General features: G+C 43.2%; 1 protein-coding gene across 1 annotated transcript in view; it reads right to left on the minus strand.

Moving 5' to 3' along the window:
- Positions 1-711: 711 nt before the first annotated feature.
- Positions 712-25,910, minus strand: part of megf6 (multiple EGF like domains 6) — a 44,993-nt gene continuing 19,794 nt past the window's right edge. The window contains exons 12-28 of the mRNA XM_053647644.1: positions 25,535-25,657; positions 25,085-25,315; positions 23,883-24,014; positions 22,074-22,202; positions 21,631-21,759; positions 18,804-18,938; positions 18,322-18,456; positions 15,651-15,776; positions 11,616-11,747; positions 11,248-11,376; positions 10,898-11,026; positions 9,243-9,371; positions 8,947-9,075; positions 8,141-8,269; positions 7,274-7,402; positions 7,022-7,150; positions 712-2,813 (exon numbers count right to left, since the gene is read on the minus strand). Of these exons, the coding sequence (XP_053503619.1) occupies positions 2,764-2,813; positions 7,022-7,150; positions 7,274-7,402; positions 8,141-8,269; positions 8,947-9,075; positions 9,243-9,371; positions 10,898-11,026; positions 11,248-11,376; positions 11,616-11,747; positions 15,651-15,776; positions 18,322-18,456; positions 18,804-18,938; positions 21,631-21,759; positions 22,074-22,202; positions 23,883-24,014; positions 25,085-25,315; positions 25,535-25,657 (2,225 nt within the window). The 3' untranslated portion in view covers positions 712-2,763. The remainder of the gene's footprint in view (positions 2,814-7,021; positions 7,151-7,273; positions 7,403-8,140; positions 8,270-8,946; positions 9,076-9,242; positions 9,372-10,897; positions 11,027-11,247; positions 11,377-11,615; positions 11,748-15,650; positions 15,777-18,321; positions 18,457-18,803; positions 18,939-21,630; positions 21,760-22,073; positions 22,203-23,882; positions 24,015-25,084; positions 25,316-25,534; positions 25,658-25,910) is intronic.

Raw genomic sequence — 25,910 nt, forward strand, 5'->3', positions numbered from 1 at the left:
TGCAGCAAGGGAAACTTTCGTGGCTTTGAATACGTTTACGAGAGCCGGAATTAGCGATTTATTTCTGGGACACTGTTTGACGGACACTTGTGCCAAGGGAGTGTGTGTGTACGTGTGTGTGTCATGTTGGGCAGATTAAAGTCACGGTGTGTAGCATTGCGGCCACCCGGTGTTTGCTGGATGGATGGCCCTTGGAGGCCTGTTTGACTGGTGTCAGGTGTGTGTGTGTGTGGATGGTCTCAAGGCCCCTTCTCATCTAGAAACAGGTGTGTGTCGTCCCTGGCTGAAGGCTTTAGCCCGATAAACATTATTGGAGAACATCTGTCGTCTGTCACAACGCGGGGCCGGTCAGAGAAGCTCCCCATCCATCAGTCTGGGTCCGCTGCACTTGAGAAATGCTTCAGGGACCGGTCTAGGATGATAGCATGCACACACACACACAAAAACACAAAGAGGCTGTTCCACTCAGGTGAGACAGTGGATGACTGGTATAGGCAGGTGACGACCTCTTTTTCATCCCACTCTCTGGCTTTAGCTCACTCACTCACACACACACACACACACACACACAGTCCTATGAATCTCTTTCCTATAATAGCACACCCCTTACCAGCTAAAAGAAATGGCTAAAAAAATTTCATAGTTTCTGATATAAAATCTCCAATACAATTACATTCACTTACCTTATGAGTGAATAAAATAAGTTAAAGTCAAAAGGTTCTCGGATTCTTGTGAGGATAACTAAATACTAAAAAATGTTGGCCAGTCAAACAAATTAATTCACAATCGTAAAAACTAAATAGTGAGACTTATGTTGGTCTAACATCTATTATGGACGGCTGTGATGTCCAACACTGGCCCAGTGTTGGAAAACGAGCTCTTTGCCAGCATTGGCCCAATGGGCAAAATTCTATTGGAACCCAGAGTGAAATGGCTGATGGTTTAACATTGGCAAGCTGGATTTAAAGGTGGTGAAATTATCGGCCATGGTGGCCCAACTTTTGTCCAATAGACAAAATGACCCAGTTGAACGTCTGAGAGTGACGAACGCTGACCAAACATCAAATTGCTACCTGAGTAGAATAACTTTGATGATAATGGGTTTCATTTCATGTTGCAATGACCATCTGAGATACGGTACATAGAACCACCAATAATGTCTTTAGTCTAATCTCGGTCTAATTATTCATAGACTGCACTGTATATCAAGATTTGTTGGAAAAGGACTGTTACTATGATTAAATCAGCTGAAGAACAGACACACACACACAGTCTTAAAGGGAGAAGAAAAAAAACACAGTATTTAATTCAAACCTCATAATTCTTCATCGTAGCACCATTTCATTCACCGAGAGGTTTGATCAACGGGACAGTATTTGTGTTTCCTGACTGCTTGAGATTAATTAAAAGTAAACACGAGTATTACAGGAGACAAAGCACGTCCGTCTTTCACATCTCATTTTTTACACTCTCCTGTTGAAAGTACAGTACGAGGACGGGCCATTTGTAGGCTTACGGATTAGAGCTGTTTGGCGTGTAAGCGTCGGTGGATCACTGATCTTCGGAGGCTTCGTTTACAGCAATCGGACTGAACCGGACAGCTCGCTTTTAACAATTTACACAACGTCACTCAGACAACGTGCCGAGTAACTGGATATCAGCCGCGCTTGTCTCAGGAATCACATCACAGGAAATACATAAAGAGCCTGAAAGCCGTTCACTGCGGCGCGACTGGACGCTGCCACAATCATCATTTTAAACACAAATACACATTTCTGATACTTAATACTGCTAATTTATCTTCAATCTCACACACACACACACACACATTTTCTAGAACAAAATACCTTTTGCTGTACATGATAGGAAAAACAATAATCGCCCTTCCACACACTCTTCCGCAACCGAGAATTGTTTTAACGTCTACTAGCACTTCGTTTGCTTTATTGTTTGAGATCTAGAACTGACCAAATGTGCATTCGTTCTGCTAACTAATTAAACATGGATCGGATTCATTTTAGCCCTCGGGCTTGAGCTCGACAGTATAAAGTCCTGCTTCTTTTAGAATCGTTACTATCATTTAAACCATTCGGTAATACGTTCTATATATTAAACTAGGGTGTTAAGGGATAGATGTTCGTCAGCATGGTGGTACTCTCAAGGGTTACGTCTTTTATGCCTTCACTCAGAGGAGCAGTTGTAGAGGAACAACGTAACGGAACCATTAGTGTACCTTTAAACAGGTACTTATGTTGTTTGTACCTCAGGGAACAGAAATGTACCTGTGTAGCACCTTCTTGTGACAGTGTGAGTGGGGTTTTTTTTCATTTTATTTTTTTTATATTGCATTTGTGTTTGGATTTAGTGAAATGAAAGGCCGAGGTTGCATTTGTGTGTGTGTGTGTGTGTGTGTGGCTTGTAAAATGTAAAACTGCATGGATCTTGTGGCTGTACGGGCTGTTGCACGTTTTGATTACTACGGTTTAAAAGAACAGGATCCCTTAAAATGTATGCACACACATTTCCACACGTGTGCACATATAAAATGCACATATATTATCTTCCTGGTCTGAAGCTAATGCATGGTTGAATCACATTCAATTTCACATTCATACACACAACTGATGAACAGAGTGGTTGCAGAGTCGTATACCACAGAACACACACACACACACACACACACACACACACAAAGTCTAAAGTGTCCATTAATGTGCAATAAGTGGGTGTGTGTTTTTCCGGCAGCCGTAGAAGAGCGTTGTGTTACAAGCCTCTCCGTCTCTTTGGTGGGAGAGAGACAGCCAAGCTAAACTCTGAGAGAAAAACACAAAGAGAGAGAGAGAGAGAGAAAGAGAGAGAGAATACCTGCATTAAAATCTGTCAGAAGACATAAACAGTACGTTGGTGGTAGTGACGACTAAAGTGAGAAACCGAGACTTAAAGGAAATGAGGACGGAGCAAACAGACTGTGAGGCGACTGACTGTGGGATTAAATGAGTGATGTGTGTGTGAATGAGTGACTAATTCTGTTGTACACCCCCCCCCCATTCCAAAAAAGTTGGGACGTTGTGTGAAATGTAAATAAAAACAGAATGCAATGTTTTGCAAATCTCATAAACCCATATGTTATTCACAATAGAACATAGAAAACATATCAAGGAAATGTAGCATTTTAAGGAGAAAATAAGGTCATTTTGAATTTGATGGCCGCAACACGTCTCAAAAAAGTTGGGACGGGGCAATAAAAAGGAAACTTCATGCCAAGTTCACGGCTCCATGGCTGGGCATTTGTTCTGAATGACAGGGAGCCCTGGAGGTTATGTAACCAGCAAGCTGTGAGAATTACTTGGATAACCTAGGTCATGAGGAACTGACTCACTTTAGGACTGAGTGGGAAGGTGTTCAGAGACGACCATCGTGGTCGCTCCACTGGAAAGGACAATGTTAACCCTGTAGAACCTAGGAAAGATGCACACTGCCCACAGCACAGACTTCCTGTAGAGACATGCCACTAGGTAATGCCCATGAGGATAAGTTACTCCTTATAGAGTGGCACCTTATGGTAGGGGTTGGGTGTCCAGCCTGGCTGTAGGCCATAGTAATGACATGCACCACCCAGTGGGCCAGTCTCTGTGAAGACAAGGACGCTCCTTGTACCTTACCCCTGTTACAAATGTGCTGTTTAGGTGATCCAAATTTTACACTTTTCCAGTTCAAATCATACTGTAGGTGGATTTTGGGTATAGCAAGGAATGCTCAGGTTTCTCATCAAAAGATGTAGTTCTCCTGCTTTTTGTTGAAGGGATCGCTAGCAAAAAGGCTTTAGTCAGTTCATAATCCTGCATTGAATCATTGGGGATCTTAAGGGATACCAGTACATGGATATGATCTCACACTTGGCTCTTGTAGGAAGGTAGCCGCATAAAAGTGCCTTGTTGCCTTCAGAGGCTGTGACAAATTTATGATCCCCCAAGAAGACACCACCAAAAGTGCTGTGATGCAGTGCACTGGCCCCCACATACACCTTCGACATAAATGGGGACGTTCTGTAGTCTAGCAGTCCCTGTAGGAAGGTTAGTACTTTGGGACAACAAATCTATTCATGGAGGAAGCTGCCAAGCCATTCTGCGTACCAGTAGGAGCAGCAGTGGAAACCAAGGGTTCAATAGACCACTCAGAGGCTACAGTACAAGCAGGACCCTATTGTACGATGGCTGAATTCATTGGCATTGGTGAAAATGAGCGCATTAGACATTAGGGCCAGTCAAGGGCCAGTGTGTCTTTATTTAGCAGACTGTTGAGCTCTGCGTAGGAGAACCACAGTGAGTGAATTTTGCACATGGAAGAGTCCCAGCTGTTTCCCAGATCTGGGGCACCACTTCTAGGTGCAGACGTCATTATTTTGGGCATGTGTGCTGTCTTGACATCAACATTTTGCCTCCCTGACAAGTGATTTGGTCTCAGAGGCTAACCATGGGTGGGCTGTCGAACAGTTGTCATGTGTTTGAGTTTCATGAGTTTTCTGGCCTCATGCCACCCTAGTAATTGTAGCCTCTGACCATCTGCATGGTTTCCAAATGGACCAGAATGTGGCAGTGTCTCAGAACTGGTAAGAACAATCGGAGGGCTAGCTGGACTACCTGCAGAGTCAGCTGGCTGATACTGGGGTTCCACACACCTCCTGTGCCTCTGTGGCACTACATTTACCTTCAGCCTGTGAGGGAGGCACCCATGGTGACTGACTATCTCTATCTGATGTGGCACTGCTTTCAAGTGTCGCCTATCATGATAAAAGCCTCATGCTTCCAGCAAGTCGGGGCTTGTGCCATCAACCTGTGATGAGAATGCATCTCTCTGTGGTATTTGATTATTGCAGGCTGATAACCCACTTCCAAAGGAAGTCCTCTCAAATCTACAAAACATAAATGACCATCCTTCTTCTGAACTAGGAAATATATTGAGTAGAACCCTCTTTTTCTAAAGCACAGGATCTACTCTTTTGATCATGTCTCGGTCCGAGAGGGAACAAACTTCTTTGGACAGAGTGGCAAACTTCATGGGGTCTGAAATTGACAAGGCCCGGAGCCCCAAAATGGATGAGGGCTGATGGCAGACCCTGTATTTCATGAGTGGGGTCCATGCAACTCTTTAGTATTGGAGATCTGTGCTCTTTACTCCAGGGCTTCTTTGGCCAGAGGCCCAACAACTGACCATGTCGTACACATACGGTAGGTTCCGTGGGGTTAATGTTCATGTGTTCGGCAGTGCAGACTATGCCACTTACACTTGGGTATCCCCCTGCCTGGAGAAAGATTTCAATCTCCTTTTTCACTGAGGGGTTGATAGTGGCAGATTGCAGCAATTATTCCATGCAAGCAGGACAAGGGGAAATAAATGACCTGTTTGTCATATGTGAACCAGTGTCATTAGACCTAACCAAGGCTGCATACATCTGAACGTAAGTCTTTGTCTGGTTGCTCAGGCACAGTATAGCGAGCAGTTTAAAACCTTTAACACCATCTATATAGTCTTTACACTGCAGCACAGTGAAATCCTTTGTGACTTCTGTTACAGAAATGCAGAATAACGCATAAGGTGCTACAAGCAAGACATCAGCATTCTGCTCACCACCATTTTTAGGGACTGTTTGAAGCCTCCCAGCGGTGCATGCGAGCTGGACTGAAGGGGTTGCAGGACTGAGCTGGTGCCCCAAGGGTGGCTCGGGGGAATTGAGGGAAATCCGACCCCCAGTAGTTACGGATAAACCGAACGCATCAAGTTCAGAAAAGTGTATTGCTTATGGATCGTTGATAAAACTCCATAAGAACAGCTTTGGTAAGCCTTTGGACTTTCTCTTACGTCTTGCTCGTGATAAGACCTTCGATGCAATAGTGCAATAATGTTAACTGGCAGAATTCAACAGCTCTACATCCATTTTAAGTGAGTTTGGGGTAAACAAGTTCTCAAGTCTTTTCTTGGTACATGGTAACGTGTTAAAATTCTTGCCCATCACACACTAATATACAGCTATGTTGGATAGACATTTGGCTGAAAAACGAATGGAGGATTTGCTTTAGGCTATGGTAGAACAAAGCACCTTTTACATTAGAGAGCAAGAGAGACGTGAGAAAATGAGTTGAAAAGCCAAAAAAAAAAAAAAAAGCCAGAGGAGAAGAAGGAAAGACAAGAAAGTAGCAGTAAAGAGAAAGAGGCATGTCATCTTAAAAATGAGAAGCAAATGTGAAAGGTTTCAAGGGGACTATGGGGTTTGTACACACACACACATGCACACGCACACAAAAAACCACGTGTTGCACCCTGCTGTGGTTCACTTAACATAACTGTCAGAGAAGACTGACCAAAATGGAGAAAGACAGAAGAGCCTTAACATCTTAGAGGCCTATCATAGGTTCTTTCTCACACACAGTGTAACACACACACATATATATTCTAGGAGCGGTTTCAGCTTTCTGCACCATGTGATGGACAGTAATACAGAATGGTAGAAGCATTCGGTGGTGGATGGAAAAAGGTGAGGAACCACGTCTCTACCTCTCCCAGTCACTGATATCACAATAAACAAGGTAATCGGACACCTTTCCGAAAATATTACTGGTCTTACATCGGTAGTTTTTAGAACACTGACTGACTTCTTCTACTTACAGTAGAGTTTTTGTGTTTAATAAAAGTCACATTGAAACATTATTTTAATTGGCTTTTTAAAATGTGGTTTTTTAATGTGGGTTTATTGGTAGGAATTCTATTAATTCTTATGTACATATGATATTTTTGATGTTTTGCCCCCCCCCACACACACACACACACACTTGTCTTACGACCCTTGTGAGGACCTTCCACTGACATAATTATTAACGCAGCTAATTAATGCTACGGCACACCTAAATCTAACCCTAACCATAAAATTACAACTTTTTCTTTTTATTAATAAAAACTGCAATTTTGCTTAAAAATGAAACACACACACACACACACACACACACACACACACACAGACTCTTACCATCCTGACAAGTTGGTCCATGCCAGGGGAATGAACACGCACAGCGTCCGTTTCGCTGGTCACACTGACCTCCATGAGCGCAGTGACACTGTAGAGAACACTGAGGTCCAAATGACCCACTCACACACTCTGAGAGAGCGAGAGAAAGAGAGAGAGATTAAGGTAGACGTAGCTCACAGGGAAAGTGAGAGAAGTGGTGTTTATACATCATTTCTAATGAAATATCAATACATGTGTGTGAGGTGTGTGTACCTTTATCGCAGTACTCCCCTGTCCTTCCTGGGGGACAAATGCATCTGCCTGTAACTGGATCACAAGGGACACCATCTACACACTTACACTGGTGTACACACCCCACACCAAAAGTGCCCGCTGCACAACCTGTACACACACACACACACACACACACACTCTCATTATTCCTAATCAGAAATGGAAAGAAACGGGTCTCCACTCTACATTTACACACCATTGTACAAAAACCCGACTGTGTTATTAGTTTAGACTGTACCATTACTTGTATTAAAAAAACACTAGTCCATTGAGGTCCATTTCGAGCCGGGTGTACGCTTCAGAACAGTTTGACTCGCCTACGATTTTATTAAAATAAAAAAAATGTATCCTTTACAATTAATAAACATTACTTAATAGGGAAGTAATAATTATTATACAGTTAAGTAATAGTCTATTAACCGTTAAACAATGATAATGATCACTTACAGTATTTTCTGTATTTATTAAGCGATTTTAAGCAGTATTAACTCTACCTTCTTACTGTTATATGTTTTATAAAATGTCAACAAAGCGATCCATTTGCAATTTTATAATAAAGGACACAAAGAAAGGATTATATAAAGATTATAAGTCATTTTTAACACGTGCTGTTAGCTCACCTTCCTTTAATAAATAAACAAATACATGAATCAGTTCATGCACAGTTAACAAGCCAACTGTTTATACTTTTTTAATTCGAATATTTTGTGTATTTTCCCTGTTTATTCGCATTGTTAATTCAAACCGGATTTATTCGATATCGTAAAGCGTGTGTGCTGATTTCATAAATTTAGACATAAATACAATTTGCAAATAACTATCGCAGACGTCACGCGAGTGGCTTACGTTTCTCACAGCGCTCGCCGGTGTAGCCTGGAGGACACGTGCAGTGTCCCGTCACGTGATCGCACGTTCGAGCGTCAGTGCAGTTGCAGCGATATGAGCAGAGCGCGCCGAAAAACCCAGCAGGGCATTCTGGGATGGGTGAGAGGAAAAAAAAAGTGAAGAAGAGAGAAGACAAGTTTCCTGTCATCAAAAAACAAACCGATTTAGAAGTAATGTCAGTGTGCATGCTAATATTTTAGATCGCTAATACAGAACACGTATTTACAAAGATAAACGCAAATGAAATCATTCTGATGGTCATTTTTTGTTTGTTTGTTCCTAGGAGGAAAAAGTGAACTGAGCGATAGCGAGAAATAGTTTATCCTCTACAGAAACCTTGTATAATACTGGTGTGTGTTCGCTTTGTTTATAGCTCGACCTTAGCGTCGTTCTACATACTCGTACCGTATACACAATACACAATAATGCTTCTTTATTGGGCATATTTCAACTTGCAGTGGGATTTAGCCTTTGCTTCATCTCTATCTATCTAAAAGAGACCAATGCAGCGGCGCTTTAGTCCTCGAGTCTGTCCAGCTCCCTCACTTCCGCATCTGAACGTCCTCTCTGCTCAAACAGATCAGCTTCCGTTTCTTTCAAGCATGAAGATACTTAAGAAATAGTTTAATATGTAAATTTAATGTGGTTCAGGGTGGAGTTTTTTGCTCACTTTGGACGGAAAGATAACTTCTTACTGTATATTACTTATTAAGCTGTCAGTAGGAGTGTGCACACACACACACACACACACACACACACACACTCACGGTGTTGGCAGATGGGGCCGTAGTATCCGTGTGCACAGGAGCAGGAGCCTGTAATGCGGTCACATGTGCCATTATTCTGACACACACACTCCTGTTCGCAGTTAGCTCCGTACCGGCCTGGGAGACACACTACACACACACACACATTGTATTAAGACACTGTTTTGCTATCGTGTGTGTAATTACACCAGTGTGTCCTGTAAAACACTCGTGATGCACTCAGATTTTAGTGCGTCTAGCTTCAGGTGCTCGTTTACTTTGTGGCTTGCCGCATGTTTACTCCTTTGTTTGTTTACCTTCCTGGCAGTGTGTGCCGGTGCTGCCTAGTCCACATCTGCATGTTCCGTCAACGGGGTCGCACACACCTCCGTTTACACACGTGCACACACCACGACACTGAGCTCCATAGCGCCCCCTAGGACACACTGCAAGGTGAAAGAGGCAACTATAAATTCCTTATTCAGATTTCCCCCATTCTGATTGGTCGGAACGTGTCGATTCATTTTCCACAACAGCAGCTCGGGCGTATACAGATTTATACAGTATAAATGTGCTCATTTTGAATATTTGAGCGTTTCTATAGTAACAAGTCATTCATAAGGACTTGCATGGCAGACGCTCTGCGTATTCGAATGAAACGAAACAAAGCGGAGGAAAGCGTTTATATAGTGAAGAAGGGGATGTTTGTTTAACATTTAACTGGAAGGAGTCTCCAGTGTCAGGGATTTGGAACGGTCAGTAAGTTTTTCCGGACAGTCTTTGCGCTTTTTCCGGTTGCTCTGTAACGTGGCGATTTCATTACTACGTCACTACAGGTACCAAATACGGAAAAAAATATCTGAAATTCATGCAAATTTTATTTTTCACAGTTATTATTGACCGTTTGTAATGGGGGGGGGGAATAAAGTTTTATTAAATTCGAAAAGAATACAAAATGGAAGCACTTTCATTAGTGGTGTAAGAGTTTGAACTTCACTGTATAAACACTTATACAATCAGTTTTTACTACTTTTTTTTGTTTTTGTTTTATGAGTTCTTAAGTGTATTAAGACCTCTAGCTAGACCAGCGTTTGGGACGGAGCCACGGCGTTGCGTGAATATCAATAGGCGCAGTTGTACGCACATTCAGAGTCTAATCAGACGAGAGCTATTGCTAAGTGTCGCTCTTGTTTTCCTTCCCCACTACATCAGCACAAGTACGGCCTTTTATTCAAAATTTCCAAATGACTGCAATTACCAAGACTCAACACACCGCTAGTGCTGGACACACACGTGCGGACGCATGTGCGGGTTTTTTTTTTTTTTTTTTTTTTTTTGCGTTTACTTAAGCCCAAGATCATTAGCGAGAAGGCACCAGAGTCATGATTTGGCAGCGAAAGAAAAGAGCAATCATGTTTCTGCGGGTAATTTAGAGCAAGGACGACGGTACGAGATTTGCTTTGATTTTCCTGTTTGTTTATTTGATTCCACGCCAAATCTGTCGACACGGAACACGGAGAATCGGCTACTTAAGAGGCATCTGCGATACATGCTAACTTCGGCAAAAGGCGAACGTGAGGCACGGTGAGCCGAAACGCTCGCGCTTGCTCGGAAAGTCCCGTTTCATTACTGTGCTGGAACGAGTGATAAGTGCAGACGATTAGCAATCTGATCGTCTGGAAATTGGGCTGCTGTATCGCGTTCCCCGCGTACAGGAAACGGAGAGAATTTGTTAACCATAATAAACGTCGTGACATCAGGGAGGGAGGGAGAGAGGGAGGTTGTTTTGTGAAATAATCGTGCTCTTTGTGGTATTCGGCGTCTTGAGTTTGATTGGCATGAGTCGGGCGTGAGGCGAGAGAGAGGTGTTAATAAATCCGACGTGAACGGTGATGAAAGGACAGAAACAGAAAAGAAAGAACAGCAGAACGAGGAGTGATCGGGTTACGCGTCATGCACGGCGGGTTGGTACCTTCTTGGCAGGAATGACCCATTCTCCCAGACGTGCAGTTACACCTCCCGGTCACCGGGTGGCACCGTCCTCCCTCGCCGCACTCGCACACTTTAGCACAGTCTTTACCATAGCTCCCTGCTGGACAACCTGACAAACAGAAAACACACAAGCGTGTACTATCTCCCATTGTTCTTTATTGAGAACGCCTGAAACCAGGATCCTACACTGTCACACGGTTCTGTCAGTTCCTCAACCTCAGCTACATCACTCCAGCTCGTAATAAGTCTACGCATACACACGGGATTATACAAAATAATATATTTTGTACTCGGTCACATCCCCAATCCCGAGCGATCCCGAGCACTTACCGGTGCTGCAGTTGGCTCCCAAATAACCTGGAGGACAGAGGCACGTTCCAGTCTTGAAGTCACACCGTCCCCCGTTGACACACCTGCATCTCTTTTTGCAGTCAGGACCGAACGTTCCTTCTCGGCATTCTGGAACACACACACACACACACACACACACACACACACACACACACACACACTCTCTGTCACTAATAAACGCCGAACGTTGAAAAGAAAAATCCGTAACACACTGCGATGGTATATTCAATATGCATTTATTCGTAGCTAAATTCCACAACTACACACTACTGCACTGAACGGTCCAATAAAATAATACACCACGTGCTCGTATTGCCGTATTGGAGAGATGAGCAGTGCCGGCTTACTGAGTTGACAGTGGTTGCCGTAGTAACCAGGTGGGCAGGTGCATCTGCCTGTGACATGGTGACAGAGCTGCTGATGTCCGGAACACGCGCACACACGGGAACAGTTCGGTCCATACCGGCCCTGTACGCACACTACACACACACACACACACACACACACACACACACACACACACACATATCTGGGGTGACTGAGTAGACATAGTGTGTATCAGAGAGCTGTAGTGTGAGTGTGAGAGATAAGCTGTGTCTCCAGACTAAAGGCAGTAATTAGACTGTTGTCATTAAGCATGTCTGAAATGCTATGTGTGTGTGTGTGTGTGTGTGTGTGTGTGTGTGTGCTCCACTCCAGAGCTCTTATCCTCCCACAGACAAAAACAAAGACTGCTGTTTGCGTTGGCACAGCGGCATTAACCTTTATCAGATGTTTCAGGGAAAGGGGAAGGGGTGTTGGAAAAGCTCTACAGAGTGTGTGAATAAGAGTGTGTGTGTGTGTGTGTGTGTGTGTGTGTAACACGGTATGGTTATTTCAGGGTTATTCTATATAATAAAGGGACTAATAGAATAAAATGGATGGATAAATGGATGGATTGGTGTGTGTGTGTGTGTGTGTGTGTGTGTGTGTGTGTGGACAAATCATGGCATCATTTTCTTAACTGCTGCAATACTTGAGCCATGAGAACGATATGAATCCGTCATTAATCTGTAAACATGATGTGTGTTTGGGTTTTGTTGCTCTTTTTCGAAGGACCTGGAAAGAATTTGGGATTATACAGTACGTGGAATTCTTAAAGGAAACATTCACAATGATTTTTATGGAAATAACTGTGTTTTGATCGAAGTTATACAGTATAAACATTTTACAGATAAACGTCCATTTCTATCGACCCAAAAAGCCGACAGTCTCGGTTTCTATCGAGGATTGGCAAATTTCCAGGTGAAAGTTCACCAGGACAAACGTCAGCACCTAGTGAAAGTACGCTAAGCCTAAGCGTAAATGTCGGCACCTCCTGGGTTTATCCTAAACTCGGCCTAAAAAGTCTGCTTGAGAAACTGTCTGTGAAGAACACCAGTTTGGTCGTTCATCATCTACCGCCGTGTGAAGGTTCTCAGAACTGTTTCGAATGAAACGGAGCCGTGTTAGTCTGGAGAAACGCTTTTCGGTTCACCTCCGTCGCAATTAGCCGTGTGATCAGAAGTTCTGGAAGAAGATGAAGAGAGTGAAGAGTCATGGGAAAGACAGAAATCTCAGAACTGGAGTGGGAGGGAGAGAGGAGAGGGAGGTCTTTATAAGACTGCAGGATCCATTAAACTACTGGGAACGAGTGCACACACACACGCACACACACACACACACACACACACACACACACACACGCACACACACACACCAAGTGCTTTTTAAAAAGCATCCTACTCCTGCTGTAAAAACATGGATGCACTTATCCTTCATAGTTTAAGTTAATGAGACATGCCTTAGGGAATTTCTCTTTCTCTCTCTCTCTCTCACACACACTCTCTCTCTCACTGTCTCTCTCACACATTCTCATTCTCACTGTCTCTCTCACATACTCTCACCCTCACTGTCTCTCTCACACACTCTCACTCTCACTGTCTCTCTCACACACTCTCACTCTCACTGTCTCTCTCACACACTCTCATTCTCACTGACTCTCTCACACACTCTCACTGTCTCTCTCACACACTCTCACTCTCTCGCTCTCACTGTCTCTCTCTCACACACTCTCTCTCACACACTCTCTCTCGCTCGCTCTCTCACTCTCACACTCTCTCTCACACACTTTCTCTCTCTCTCTCTCACACACACTCTCTCTCTCGCTCTCTCTCTCACTCTCACACTCTCTCTCACACACTTTCTCTCTCTCTCTCTCTCTCACACACACACACACACTATCTCTCTCTCTCTCTCGCTCACTCTCTCTCACACTTTCTCTCTCTCACACTCTCTCTCTCTCACACACACTCTCTCATGCTCACTGTCTCTCTGTCACACACACTCTCTCTCACTCTCTCTCTCTTTCTCTCTCACTCACACACACACTCTCACACTAAAGAATTATCAAGACTGAACCACACCCAGAATTCTTCATAGAGGTGTATGGGGAGAAAGAGGTGTGTGTGTGTGTGTGTGTGTGTGTGTGTGTGTGTGTGTGTGTGTGTACCTATTTCTTGTGTATATATCTTGTTACATATTTCCTATTGCACGTGCCACTGTATGAATTTTGGAAAGTTTTTTTTTATTTATTTATCTATTTATTTATTTTAAACTCCTGAGATTTTCACACGCAGCACTCTCGGTTCTGCGTGCGGAAACGCCTCGTCGATGAGTGAGATCAGAGGAGAACGGACCAGACCGGTTCGAGCTGACTGAAAGGCTGCAGATAATCACGTCAAAGATAATCACTCTTTACAACGGTGGTGAGCAGAAAAGCATCGCGTACTGTATTTCACATCTATGTCATATACATACATTCTTTCTTTCTTTCTATCTCTCTCTCTCTCTCGCTCGCTCGCTCCGTGTCTTCTTAACTACTGCACATCCAGGTTCTAAATTGGACTCGTCAGCGTTTATTCAGTGATCTCACTTTCCACATGTGCCTTACATCCTCCCACATCAAAGTGTGTGTGTGTGTGCGTGAATGAGGGGCCCAGAGACAGACACTCATTTGGGTGTAATTACACTGCGCCTGCACAATCTGTGCATGAGTCTGCACACACTCATCCACACACTTTTTTTTTCTTTCCTCCAAAAACGTGTGTGCCTCTGACAGGCGTTATTCCATCCACATCGTCACTCGCAATCGTCATGAACAGTAAGGCAGTACCCTTATAACCATACGTTTCCTCAATAAACTTAACCGAGAAGCGCTTATTTTAACACGAAGAGGCAATATGCGTGACGTTATAAAATCTCACAAGATCGGTGTTTACTCCGTGTCGCAAGAGAGCCAATCAGAGGTTGTGGCCAGAAAAGCGTACGACGGATATTATCGGACGCTCTGAATCCTGTGGGCGGAGCATCTGAGGCCACGGAAAAGCCGCACTGACATTGATTACTGTAGGTATTTTAGGAAACGTTGATCCAACGAAAGTCTTTGAGGTTGAACTTTTGTGGTTTTTGATAGCTAAGAAATTGCACATGTTCCCATGATGCACTGCAAGCACTGCTGGTTTGCGAATCTTACATAACATTTAAATGATATTGTAATGCGACAAAAAGGACAGTTAGATTTAACAGTTAGTAAGCATAACAGATGGCCCTGGATGACCGCTTAACACTTTAAAAAGTCAATTTCACTGGGAAGATTTTCTTTATAAGACGTTCATAATCCTGACCCACTTTGTGTACTTTTCTTAAAATACATATTTTCATTTCGTACTTTCAATGTGATAAACCACAGACATAGTTTTCATAACCTTTACCAAGGGTGCCAATAATTCTGGAGCTGACGGAGTTTTCAAAAAAAAATTTAATTAAGTATATTTCAAACTTGGGATCTTTTCTAGCCATCGAGACAAAGTGCGAGGGCGTGTGAGGGTGTGCAAGGGCGTGCGAGGGTGTGTGAGGGTGTGTGAGGGCGTGTGAAGGCGTGTGAGGGCGTGCGAGGGTGTGTGAGGGCGCGCGAGGGTGTGTGAGGGCGCGCGAGGGCGTGCGACAGTGAGCGAGGGTGCGCGAGGGCATGTGAGGGTGTGCGTGGGAGTGCGAGGGTGTGCGAGATGGCATGCGAGGGTGTGTGAGGGTGTGTGAGATGGCATGCGAGGGTGTGTGAGGGCGCGCGAGGGCATGCGACAGTGAGCGAGGGTGCGCGAGGGTGCGCGAGGGCATGTGAGGGTGTGTGCGGGAGTGCGAGGGTGTGCGAGATGGCATGCGAGGGTGTGTGAGGGTGTGCAAGGGCGTGTGAGGGCGCGCGAGGGCGTGCGAGGGTGTGCGAGATGGCGTGCAAGGGCGTGTGAGGGCGTGCGAATGTGTGCGAGGGCGTGTGAGGGTGTGTGTATGCATATATAGTAACTCACCCTTTTCACAGTGTGTTCCAGTCCAGCCTGACGTGCAGTTGCAGGCTCCGCTGACATGATCACATACTCCATTCACACACTCGCACACTCCCTCACACTGCGGCCCGTACCGCCGCTCGGGACACCCTGACACACAGAATCATGGGAAAGTTTGAGGTTGCATAGATAGAATTATAAATTGCTGAACTATAGAATACAAACGCGTTCATGAGAAGACGCTTCTTTACTGTTTAATATTTCATACCAGAGCACAAGCTGCACGTGCACTGTCGTGACTTCTGTAGTTAAAGAAAACGTCCACAGGGTGGCAGCACTACAGCAGTAAATGCTCACAAATCTGAGTTCACTACAAAGACGGGGTTTGTTTGACAAGAGATCAGATCCTAAGGAGTAGTAGAACTTCAGTGTTCTCTGTTTTGTTTGGGCTGTTTTTTGTGTTAATGTTGTCCCTCTGTGACAAATATTTCAAAATTCAACGTAATAAATGGTTGAATTTTCCTTTAATATCAAGTGTTTATTATTATTATTATTATTATTATTATTATTATTATTACTATCCATTTAAAGCCATCCCAAAGTCAATACAGACCAAAATATGTTCCTCTGATCACTCTGACACTTAAGTGCCAAGAAGAAATTCACATGTAGAAAAGATCTCGGTGTGATAAAATGTGTTTTTATACAAAAAAATAAAAAAACAAAAGCTGTTTCTCAGCTCCTACAATAACGTTGATCAAAATAGTCTTGTTGAAAAAATTCTTTCCCATAATTCCCGAGCTTGTCCGTGCCGGCGCGGTGTTCCGGGTGAGTGCAGCTTATTGCTGGGGCAGAATAACCTCGATGGCCCTTTCGAGGATTCTGGTTATTATGGTTGTGGGCTTCAGTGTGTAATGACTCCAGCAGACACTACAGTGCAGCTGTTAGCACTCGGTTCTCTCCTCCAGGTTGCAGGAGATCACATGGAAGGTAATAATTAATCCCTTTATGAGCTGAGCTGCTTGTGTTGGAAAACGGCACGGGGTTTATATTTCCCCGAAACCTGTCTGACGTTTTAATCAGCAATAACTTTACACATACTCTACAAACTAATCCTATTCGGGTCATTCTGACGTCTCAGGAGTGTGTGTGTGTGTGTGTGTTAATTGCCGTCATTATTACGTGTATTAGTTTTTTTTGGCTTTGACGCGAATTCATTTGGGACATTTCTAACTAAAATACACTTGCATGCACTAATTTATGCGATCAAAGGGCAGGTATTCAATTTGTGGAAGCCAGGAGAAGATTCACAGTGACACGCGTGTGCCGTATGAACGTGACGCGCGCCCGCACACGCGTGTGCCGTATGAACGTGACGCACACCCGTTCTTCTCAATCGTGGCACACGTTAATTCATATCTTTCCATATCTACTGTCCTCTTTTTGTGTCGCCGTTAAACCGCTTGACGGTGAGCTGTTACAGGAAAATAATCCGCATCAGGGTGGTGTGATGATCACAAAGTGTTTTATTCCTCTTATTCCTTATACAACGTCTGCAGTCGTTCCCTGGTTGGACTTTTTTTTTTTCTTTCAGAGAAATCGGAAACTCACCCGTCCTGAAGCGCCGACACCGGAGACACCTTACAACTCCTAACAACGTATTTTTAATCCTTTTATTACTTGGATTAAGCCTTAGATTATTCGGATCATCCGTACACGCATACAAGTACACCAGCGCTTACTTACACTAGAACTTCTCCATTGCGAGACCTTGTTGTGAGTCGCCGCATTTCTAAAATATTCCGGAAAATGATGTGGTCTCACGTAAAACTTTACAAACTTTACAGTGTGTAAATAGAAGGCGTAAAGTTTATATTTCCAAGATGGGGGGTCATCGTTGTGGCTAGAAGCTCTGGACTGAGTGTTAGTGTTTCCCATGCTATTACGGTACACACCGAGAGAAAGTTATGGCTAAAACTGGCCTCTTTTACTTTTTTATTATTTTTTTTTTCCTTCTGCAGCTATTCCGTGTTTCACTGGAACGAAAACAACTTTCCACAATGCAATAGGAAGGAAACCTTTTAATAAACACACCCACACACACACACACTGTTAATCTCTCTCTCTCACTCTCTCTCGCTCTCTCTCTCTCTCACCACTGACATTTAAATCTAATCATACAGGGTTACAGGACAATTCATTGTAATTCAATCTAACTGAAGCATTAATGTGAGCTCTGCCATGTACACTGATGTCTGCCAATTCTCAAGGACATGATCTCTCTTGCAGACACACACACACACACACACACACTCACTCACTATAATTTAATGACGGACACGGACAGCTGCTGGACCCACCAGTCACTTATGAGGAAGATTTAATAGACTGATAATAAGGATGTCCAGGTTGATTCACATCACTGTGATGATTTCTGAAGCTCGACCTACAGTAACAAGTGAGCTGATGCACTGACTTTATCTGCCACTAGAGGGCAGCAGAGTACAGCAATTAAATCCACACATTGAAATTCCTACAAAGTGGGATTGCGCTTAATTGGAATTTTAATGTGTGGATTTAATATAAAATACGATACTGCCTATTAGTGATTTTAAAAATATATATATGATCACTATTAACTCCAGCTCCTTGCTTTAACTTCATCTTTGAACTGAGAGGAGGGTTTGTCTCTCACCCAGTTGGCATTCCTCTCCATGAAATCCAGGAGGGCACTCTTCTTGGCATTTTCCCGTTTTTGGGTCACATGACGCCCCGTCAGGACAGTCGCAGCGTTGGCGGCAATCAGTGCCGTAAAAACCAGCATCACATCCTGCACAGGGGAACACGTATGACTAAATCCCATCAGAAATGGTGAATCATTAGTGAACATTCCTAATGCATCCAATTCAGTTATGAAAATAAGGGGAATAAAACACTTTGGAATGTGAATCAGCTTTATGGCGGTAACAGGAGCTTCACGTCACTCCACCTCATCACTGATTATTTTCCAGCAGTTTTGTATTAACTTTTGATCTAAAACCTGAACATTAGGATCAAACTGTATTGCATATAGTAAAATGAGCCGGTTTTAATCAAATCATTTCAACTGTTGCATTTACTACGAAACATGACTAAGCATTTCTGTTGTTATTTTAGGTATTTTGACCCACAGCGCACCTGCCTGGCAGAGGTCGCCATGGTAACCAAGTTTGCAGATACACGACCCGTTTTGGGTATCACATCTGAGCGAATTCTCCTGAACACAGTCACAGTCATGCGAACATCCACTGCCGTACGTCCACCTGGGACACGCTTCATACAACAAGAGACAGAATTCATTAGGGGTTTTCTGGCCATAAAGTTTTTTACTTCCTCTATACCTGCTGACTATACCTCCATCTTACTTCCTCTATATCCGTTCACTATACCTCCATCTTACTTCCTCTATATCCGTTCACTATACCCTCCATCTTACTTCCTCTATAGCTGCTGACTATACCTGCATCTTACTTCCTCTATATCCGTTCACTATACCCTCCATCTTACTTCCTCTATACCTGCTGACTATACCTCCATCTTACTTCCTCTATATCCGTTCACTATACCCTCCATCTTACTTCCTCTATAGCTGCTGACTATACCTGCATCTTACTTCCTCTATATCCGTTCACTATACCCTCCATCTTACTTCCTCTATACCTGCTGACTATACCTCCATCTTACTTCCTCTATATCCGTTCACTATACCCTCCATCTTACTTCCTCTATAGCTGCTAACTATACCTGCATCTTACTTCCTCTATATCCGTTCACTATACCTCCATCTTACTTCCTCTATACCTGTTCACTATACCTCCATCTTACTTCCTCTGTACCTGCTGACTATACCTCTATCTTACTTCCTCTATACCTGCTGACTATACCTCCATCTTACTTCCTCTATACCTGTTCACTATACCTCCATCTTACTTCCTCTATACCTGTTCACTATACCTCCATCTTACTTCCTCTGTACCTGCTGACTATACCTCTATCTTACTTCCTCTATACCTGCTGACTATACCTCCATCTTACTTCCTCTATACCTGTTCACTATACCTCCATCTTACTTCCTCTGTACCTGCTGACTATACCTCCATCTTACTTCCTCTATACCTGCTGACTATACCTCCATCTTACTTCCTCTATATCCGTTCACTACACCCTCCATCTTACTTCATCTATACCTGCTGACTATACCTCCATCTTACTTCCTCTATATCCGTTCACTATACCCTCCATCTTACTTCATCTATACCTGCTGACTATACCTCCATCTTACTTCCTCTATACCTGCTGACTATACCTCCATCTTACTTCCTCTATATCCGTTCACTATACCTCCATCTTACTTCCTCTATATCCGTTCACTATACCCTCCATCTTACTTCCTCTATAGCTGCTGACTATACCTGCATCTTACTTCCTCTATATCCGTTCACTATACCTCCATCTTACTTCCTCTATACCTGTTCACTATACCTCCATCTTACTTCCTCTGTACCTGCTGACTATACCTCTATCTTACTTCCTCTATACCTGCTGACTATACCTCCATCTTACTTCCTCTATACCTGTTCACTATACCTCCATCTTACTTCCTCTATACCTGTTCACTATACCTCCATCTTACTTCCTCTATATCCGTTCACTATACCTCCATCTTACTTCCTCTATACCTGTTCACTATACCTCCATCTTACTTCCTCTGTACCTGCTGACTATACCTCTATCTTACTTCCTCTATACCTGCTGACTATACCTCCATCTTACTTCCTCTATACCTGTTCACTATACCTCCATCTTACTTCCTCTGTACCTGCTGACTATACCTCCATCTTACTTCCTCTATACCTGCTGACTATACCTCCATCTTACTTCCTCTATATCCGTTCACTACACCCTCCATCTTACTTCATCTATACCTGCTGACTATACCTCCATCTTACTTCCTCTATATCCGTTCACTATACCCTCCATCTTACTTCATCTATACCTGCTGACTATACCTCCATCTTACTTCCTCTATACCTGCTGACTATACCTCCATCTTACTTCCTCTATACCTGTTCACTATACCTCCATCTTACTTCCTCTATACCTGCTGACTATACCTCCATCTTACTTCCTCTATATCCGTTCACTACACCCTCCATCTTACTTCATCTATACCTGCTGACTATACCTCCATCTTACTTCCTCTATATCCGTTCACTATACCCTCCATCTTACTTCATCTATACCTGCTGACTATACCTCCATCTTACTTCATCTATACCTGCTGACTATACCTCCATCTTACTTCCTCTATACCTGCTGACTATACCTCCATCTTACTTCCTCTATACCTGCTGACTATACCTCCATCTTACTTCCTCTATATCCGTTCACTATACCCTCCATCTTACTTCCTCTATACCTGCTGACTATACCTCCATCTTACTTCCTCTATACCTGTTCACTATACCCTCCATCTTACTTCCTCTATACCTGCTGACTATACCTCCATCTTACTTCCTCTATACCTGTTCACTATACCCTCCATCTTACTTCCTCTATACCTGTTCACTATACCTCCATCTTACTTCCTCTATACCTGTTCACTATACCCTCCATCTTACTTCCTCTATACCTGCTGACTATACCCTCCATCTTACTTCCTCTATACCTGTTCACGATACCTCCATCTTACTTCCTCTATACCTGCTCGCTAGACCTCCATCTTACTTCCTATCCTTTCCCTGACCACAGCAATTCCTTAGAACCTCTTTTTTTCCCCACAAAACTGAATTAATACATTTAAGAACTAGACAAAACAATAAGAACGTAATAAGAACTCAGCCAAAATTGCATCATCTTGGTTGGTATTTTCCTCTGCACCAGTCAAAGATTTCTTTGTTTTTTTGGGCTGCATTTTCGCAGTCATTCATCAGTTTATAAGATCTGTATAAAAAAGAATATTTACACAGATGGCAAAATTTTCCATATCGTCCAGCCGCACAGAAACAGCCTCCGTACACACGGTGACAGCGTCCATTATTGGGGCAGTGACATCTTCTCCGACAGAACTTCCCGAAAAAACCCTGAGGACATCCTGGGGACAAAAACTAGAACACTTACAGTAGAGGTTGGTTTGTAGTGAAGGGTGAGAAGCTGCACAGCATGATGTCATCAGTTTTAAAGATTTCTGGGCAGTGGTAGCACAGTGGTTATGGCGTTGGAGTACTGATTGGAAAGTTATGAGTTCAAATCCCAGCACAGTCAAACTGCCACTGTTGGGCCCTTGAGCCAAAGCCCTTAACCATCAACTGCTCAGTTATATAAATGAGATAAATGTAAGTTGCTCTGGATAAGGGCCAGATGCCAAAGTGTGTGTGTGTGTGTGTGTGTGTGTGTGTGCATGCATACCATCTTCACAGTGCAGGCCTTGGACTCCAGGAGGGCAGAGACACTTCCCGCTTACTGGATCACAGCGTCCACCGTTCTGACATGCACACACACTGTTACAGCCCACACCATACGTCCCATCCACACACGCTGAGAGCCGGAGAGAGGGAGACGGGGAGACAGAGAGAGGGACACAGAGAGAGAGAGAGGGAGAGAGACAGGGAGACAGACAGAGAGAGAGAGACAGGGAGACAGACAGAGAGAGACAGAGACAGAGAGACAGAGAGAGACACAGAGGGAGACAGAGAGAGAGAGTCAGGGAGACAGAGAGAGAGACAGAGAGAGAGAGACAAGGAGACAGAGAGAGAGACAGAGAGAGAGAGGGAGACAGAGAGAGAGACAGAGAGAGAGAACATTTATATATAGTAAATAACCTCAAAATTCTTTACAATCTTCAATCTTCTTCACAAATTCTTCAGCTTGTCATTTTTCACATTAAAAAAAATCATTTGCTGGTTTAACTTTAAGTCGCTTTAAAATGTTGAGATTGTTGAAATATATACAATATAAAACACAACGCATGTTATCTGAGCAAACCCCAGTGAAGCACTGTATTGAAAGAGTTAAAAGAAGAAGAAAAGACCTATTTTGATAGGTATATAATGCAAAGTTTAAAAAGCTTAAAGAAGAATTTATATTAATTGTGTATCTGAAAGTGTCAGAAAACATGTACACTGTGTATGTGTATGTGTGTGTGTGCGTGTGTGTGTGTCCCCGCAATAGAACCCCATCTGGATTCCATAAAGCCAGTAACCCACATTCCAGACTCTGCACTTCACAATGAACTCATGAAGGAACCGCTAATGCATGAACGCGCCACCGGTACCGCAGAGAGAAATATGATCAGTCCATAGCTCTGTGTGTGTGTGTGTGTGTGTGTGTGTGTGTGTGTGTGGAGCAGTGGGCTAGAGGCAGTACACATGCAGCGCGTTGCAGGAAGGAAATGTTTTCTTATGCATCAGTAACAACATTCAGATGGACCATTGAGTAACAAGACCACGAACAAGAAAGGATTTATTAATAGCAGGCTTTATAGCACGGAGCTGGCCAATTCTCAAATCTGATTGGTCAAAAGTGTTCAATGTAGCTTTGACTTCAAGGCAAATTACAGGTGTACTGTATGTTAACATTGTTCGTTACGAACAGTAACGGCTAACCCAGGGCCTTGTGTAGCAGATGCTCAAATAATTTACGTCTAACAATCGATGCATTTTTAAAAAATAGTGTTATTTAAGGAAAATATGCTGAAGCTTTTTTGTAATAAACTCTATCATATAGGGGGTTTCCTCCGGGTACTGATTGGCATGTCTAAAGTGTCCGTAATGTATGAATGGGTTTGTGTGTGTGTGTGTATGTGTGTGTGTGTGTGTGTGTGTGTGTGTGTGCCCTGCGATGGATTGGCACCCCGTCCAGGGTGTACCCCGCCTTATGCCCCATGCACCCTGGGATAGGCTCCAGAATCACCACAACCCCCTTATCATGTAAGATAAGATAAGATAAGATAATACTTTATTAATCCCTAGACGGAGAAATTTGGGAACTACACAAGGATTAAAAAGCATGAAAGTAAATTGTTGTGGAATAAAAAGGTTGTTAAGCACACATTGTATATGATTTATATAATCTTTACTGGAAGATTTGGATCACTAGATCACGCTGGGGGAAATTCCAGTAGCTTTATTTTCTGCCAGTGAGTTTACATCTCGCTGTAACTCTGATCTGAACCGGTTACTAAATCCGATGTTCTGACGTCGGACATCTTGGACTCACTCTGGTTGCAGGTGATACCGGTCCAGCCAGGTGTACAAACACAGCGATCTCGTTCCTCTCCACACACACCGCCGTTAGTGCAGTCCTCACAGCTAACACTGCAGTCTTCACCAAATGAGCCTGCTACACACACTGATACACACACACACACACACACACACACGAACACACACGAACACACACACACCATACACCACACACACACACCACACACACACCCCACACAGAAGAATAAACATGTAGACTACATACAGGAACACCTGCCAGTCAATTTTCAGGCAAATACAGTGTTTGGCATAAGTATTCACCCCCTTTGAGTAATTCCACATTTTGTAGTGTTGCAACCTAGAACTGAATTGGATTTAAGTGGGATTCTTCTTCTTCTTCTTATTATTATTATTAATTAAAGCAAAAGACATGAGAGGGCATACATTCCAGTGATTTTTAGTTACTTAATTAGTTATACTGGAAATTTGTCTTTGGCTTCACCATACAGTATAAACAAGGATATCAACACAAAAGTACATTAAAATAAAAAGGATTTATCGGGAGTAAGGACGTTGTTAGGCATGACTCGAGGTGTGTTAACTGTAACGGATTTATTGCTTTGAAACCTGACGCATCGAGGAATTTATAACGGCGGGTCAGCCAATCAGATTTCAGAACCAAAAACTACCTGTTTTTTCTATAATTTTTATTTTATTTTTTTTTTATAATGGTGCTTTGCGGGATTGTTTACAACTAGGAGTTGGTGCTGGATTTGTTCCGATAGCTTTAAGGTCTTCATGCTGCTATTTGTTTTAAGTTTCTTCTCTTACAATCTTCTGAGATGATGAAACACTTTACCTGTACACACTTTAATTCTATTAGACTAATTGTGTCAGTTCTGAGGTTACACTAGAACTGCGTTGAGGGTTTCACATCGATGGGGGGGTGAATATTTATGCAACCACGACTTCAGTTTGCGAAATTATTTACAAATATATTGATTTTTTTTGCCGCCACAACAGTATTGTGCTCTATTTTCTGCAGATGACGGATAATCCCAGTAAATTACAAATCAGTTCCAGGTTCTAACAGCATGAAATGTGGAAAAGCTCAAGGGGGCGAATACTTATGAAAATAAAGAAAGTTTATTAAATGTTACTAAAGAAAGTAGTTCACCACGTCACCGCGTTAGTGCGTGCGTGCGTCTTTCTTACTGATCGTGCTAATCACGGTTAGTTCTCCTCTCTGTTCTCGGCTGCGTGTGTGTCCCGAGTAGGATGTGTGTGTGTCTTCAGCGTCGTAAGGTGAGTGTAGTGCGGCGGTGTATTGCAGGAGCTGAGGGGGTCGCCGGAACAGCAGGTCAGGAAGACGGAGCACTTCTAGTTCTTCTTCATCGCCCTCTGGCTCATCCTCTTCGTCAGGTTCAAGACGACTCTCATAAAGAGCTGCATAAAGACACACACGCTTCATTTAATGCGAGCAAGAAGACACTTACCCCTCACCCTGTCATTTCCGGATTTCATAGCATTAGTTAAAAACTAGCCAGTGTAAGACAAGCAAGTCAGACATATAAAAGTATCCTGGAGCGTGCGTGTGATATTCAGCTTCCTGTTCGCGGTGTTTGTAGTTTAAACACTAAACTAAAAGAGCAGTGTAGTACTCACGTATACAGGTGTGTTGGTTGTGGTCCAGCCGGAAGCCCTCCCTGCAGAAACACTCGTAGGACCCGGGCATATTGATGCAGTAGTGATTACAGCCTGACGTCTCGAGTGAACACTCGTTAACGTCTAACAAATAATAATGTTGAACACAAATTTAATACTAAATTACTGATTTCTACTCATTTCAATTCAGATCACTAATATATAGATATAAAATTCCACTCATTGGCCTGGACCTGGGGAGAGATTATGAAGAAAAAAGACAACAACAACAACAAAAAACACACACATACTAAAAATTCCACGTTCTTTCATGTTTTTGTTTACATTTACCGTATGTATGTATGCTGTGTTATCTGACTGTGTTCACCTGTATTGT

The sequence above is a fragment of the Ictalurus furcatus genome, chromosome 17 (genome assembly GCF_023375685.1).
Source record: "Ictalurus furcatus strain D&B chromosome 17, Billie_1.0, whole genome shotgun sequence".
NCBI lineage: Eukaryota > Metazoa > Chordata > Actinopteri > Siluriformes > Ictaluridae > Ictalurus > Ictalurus furcatus.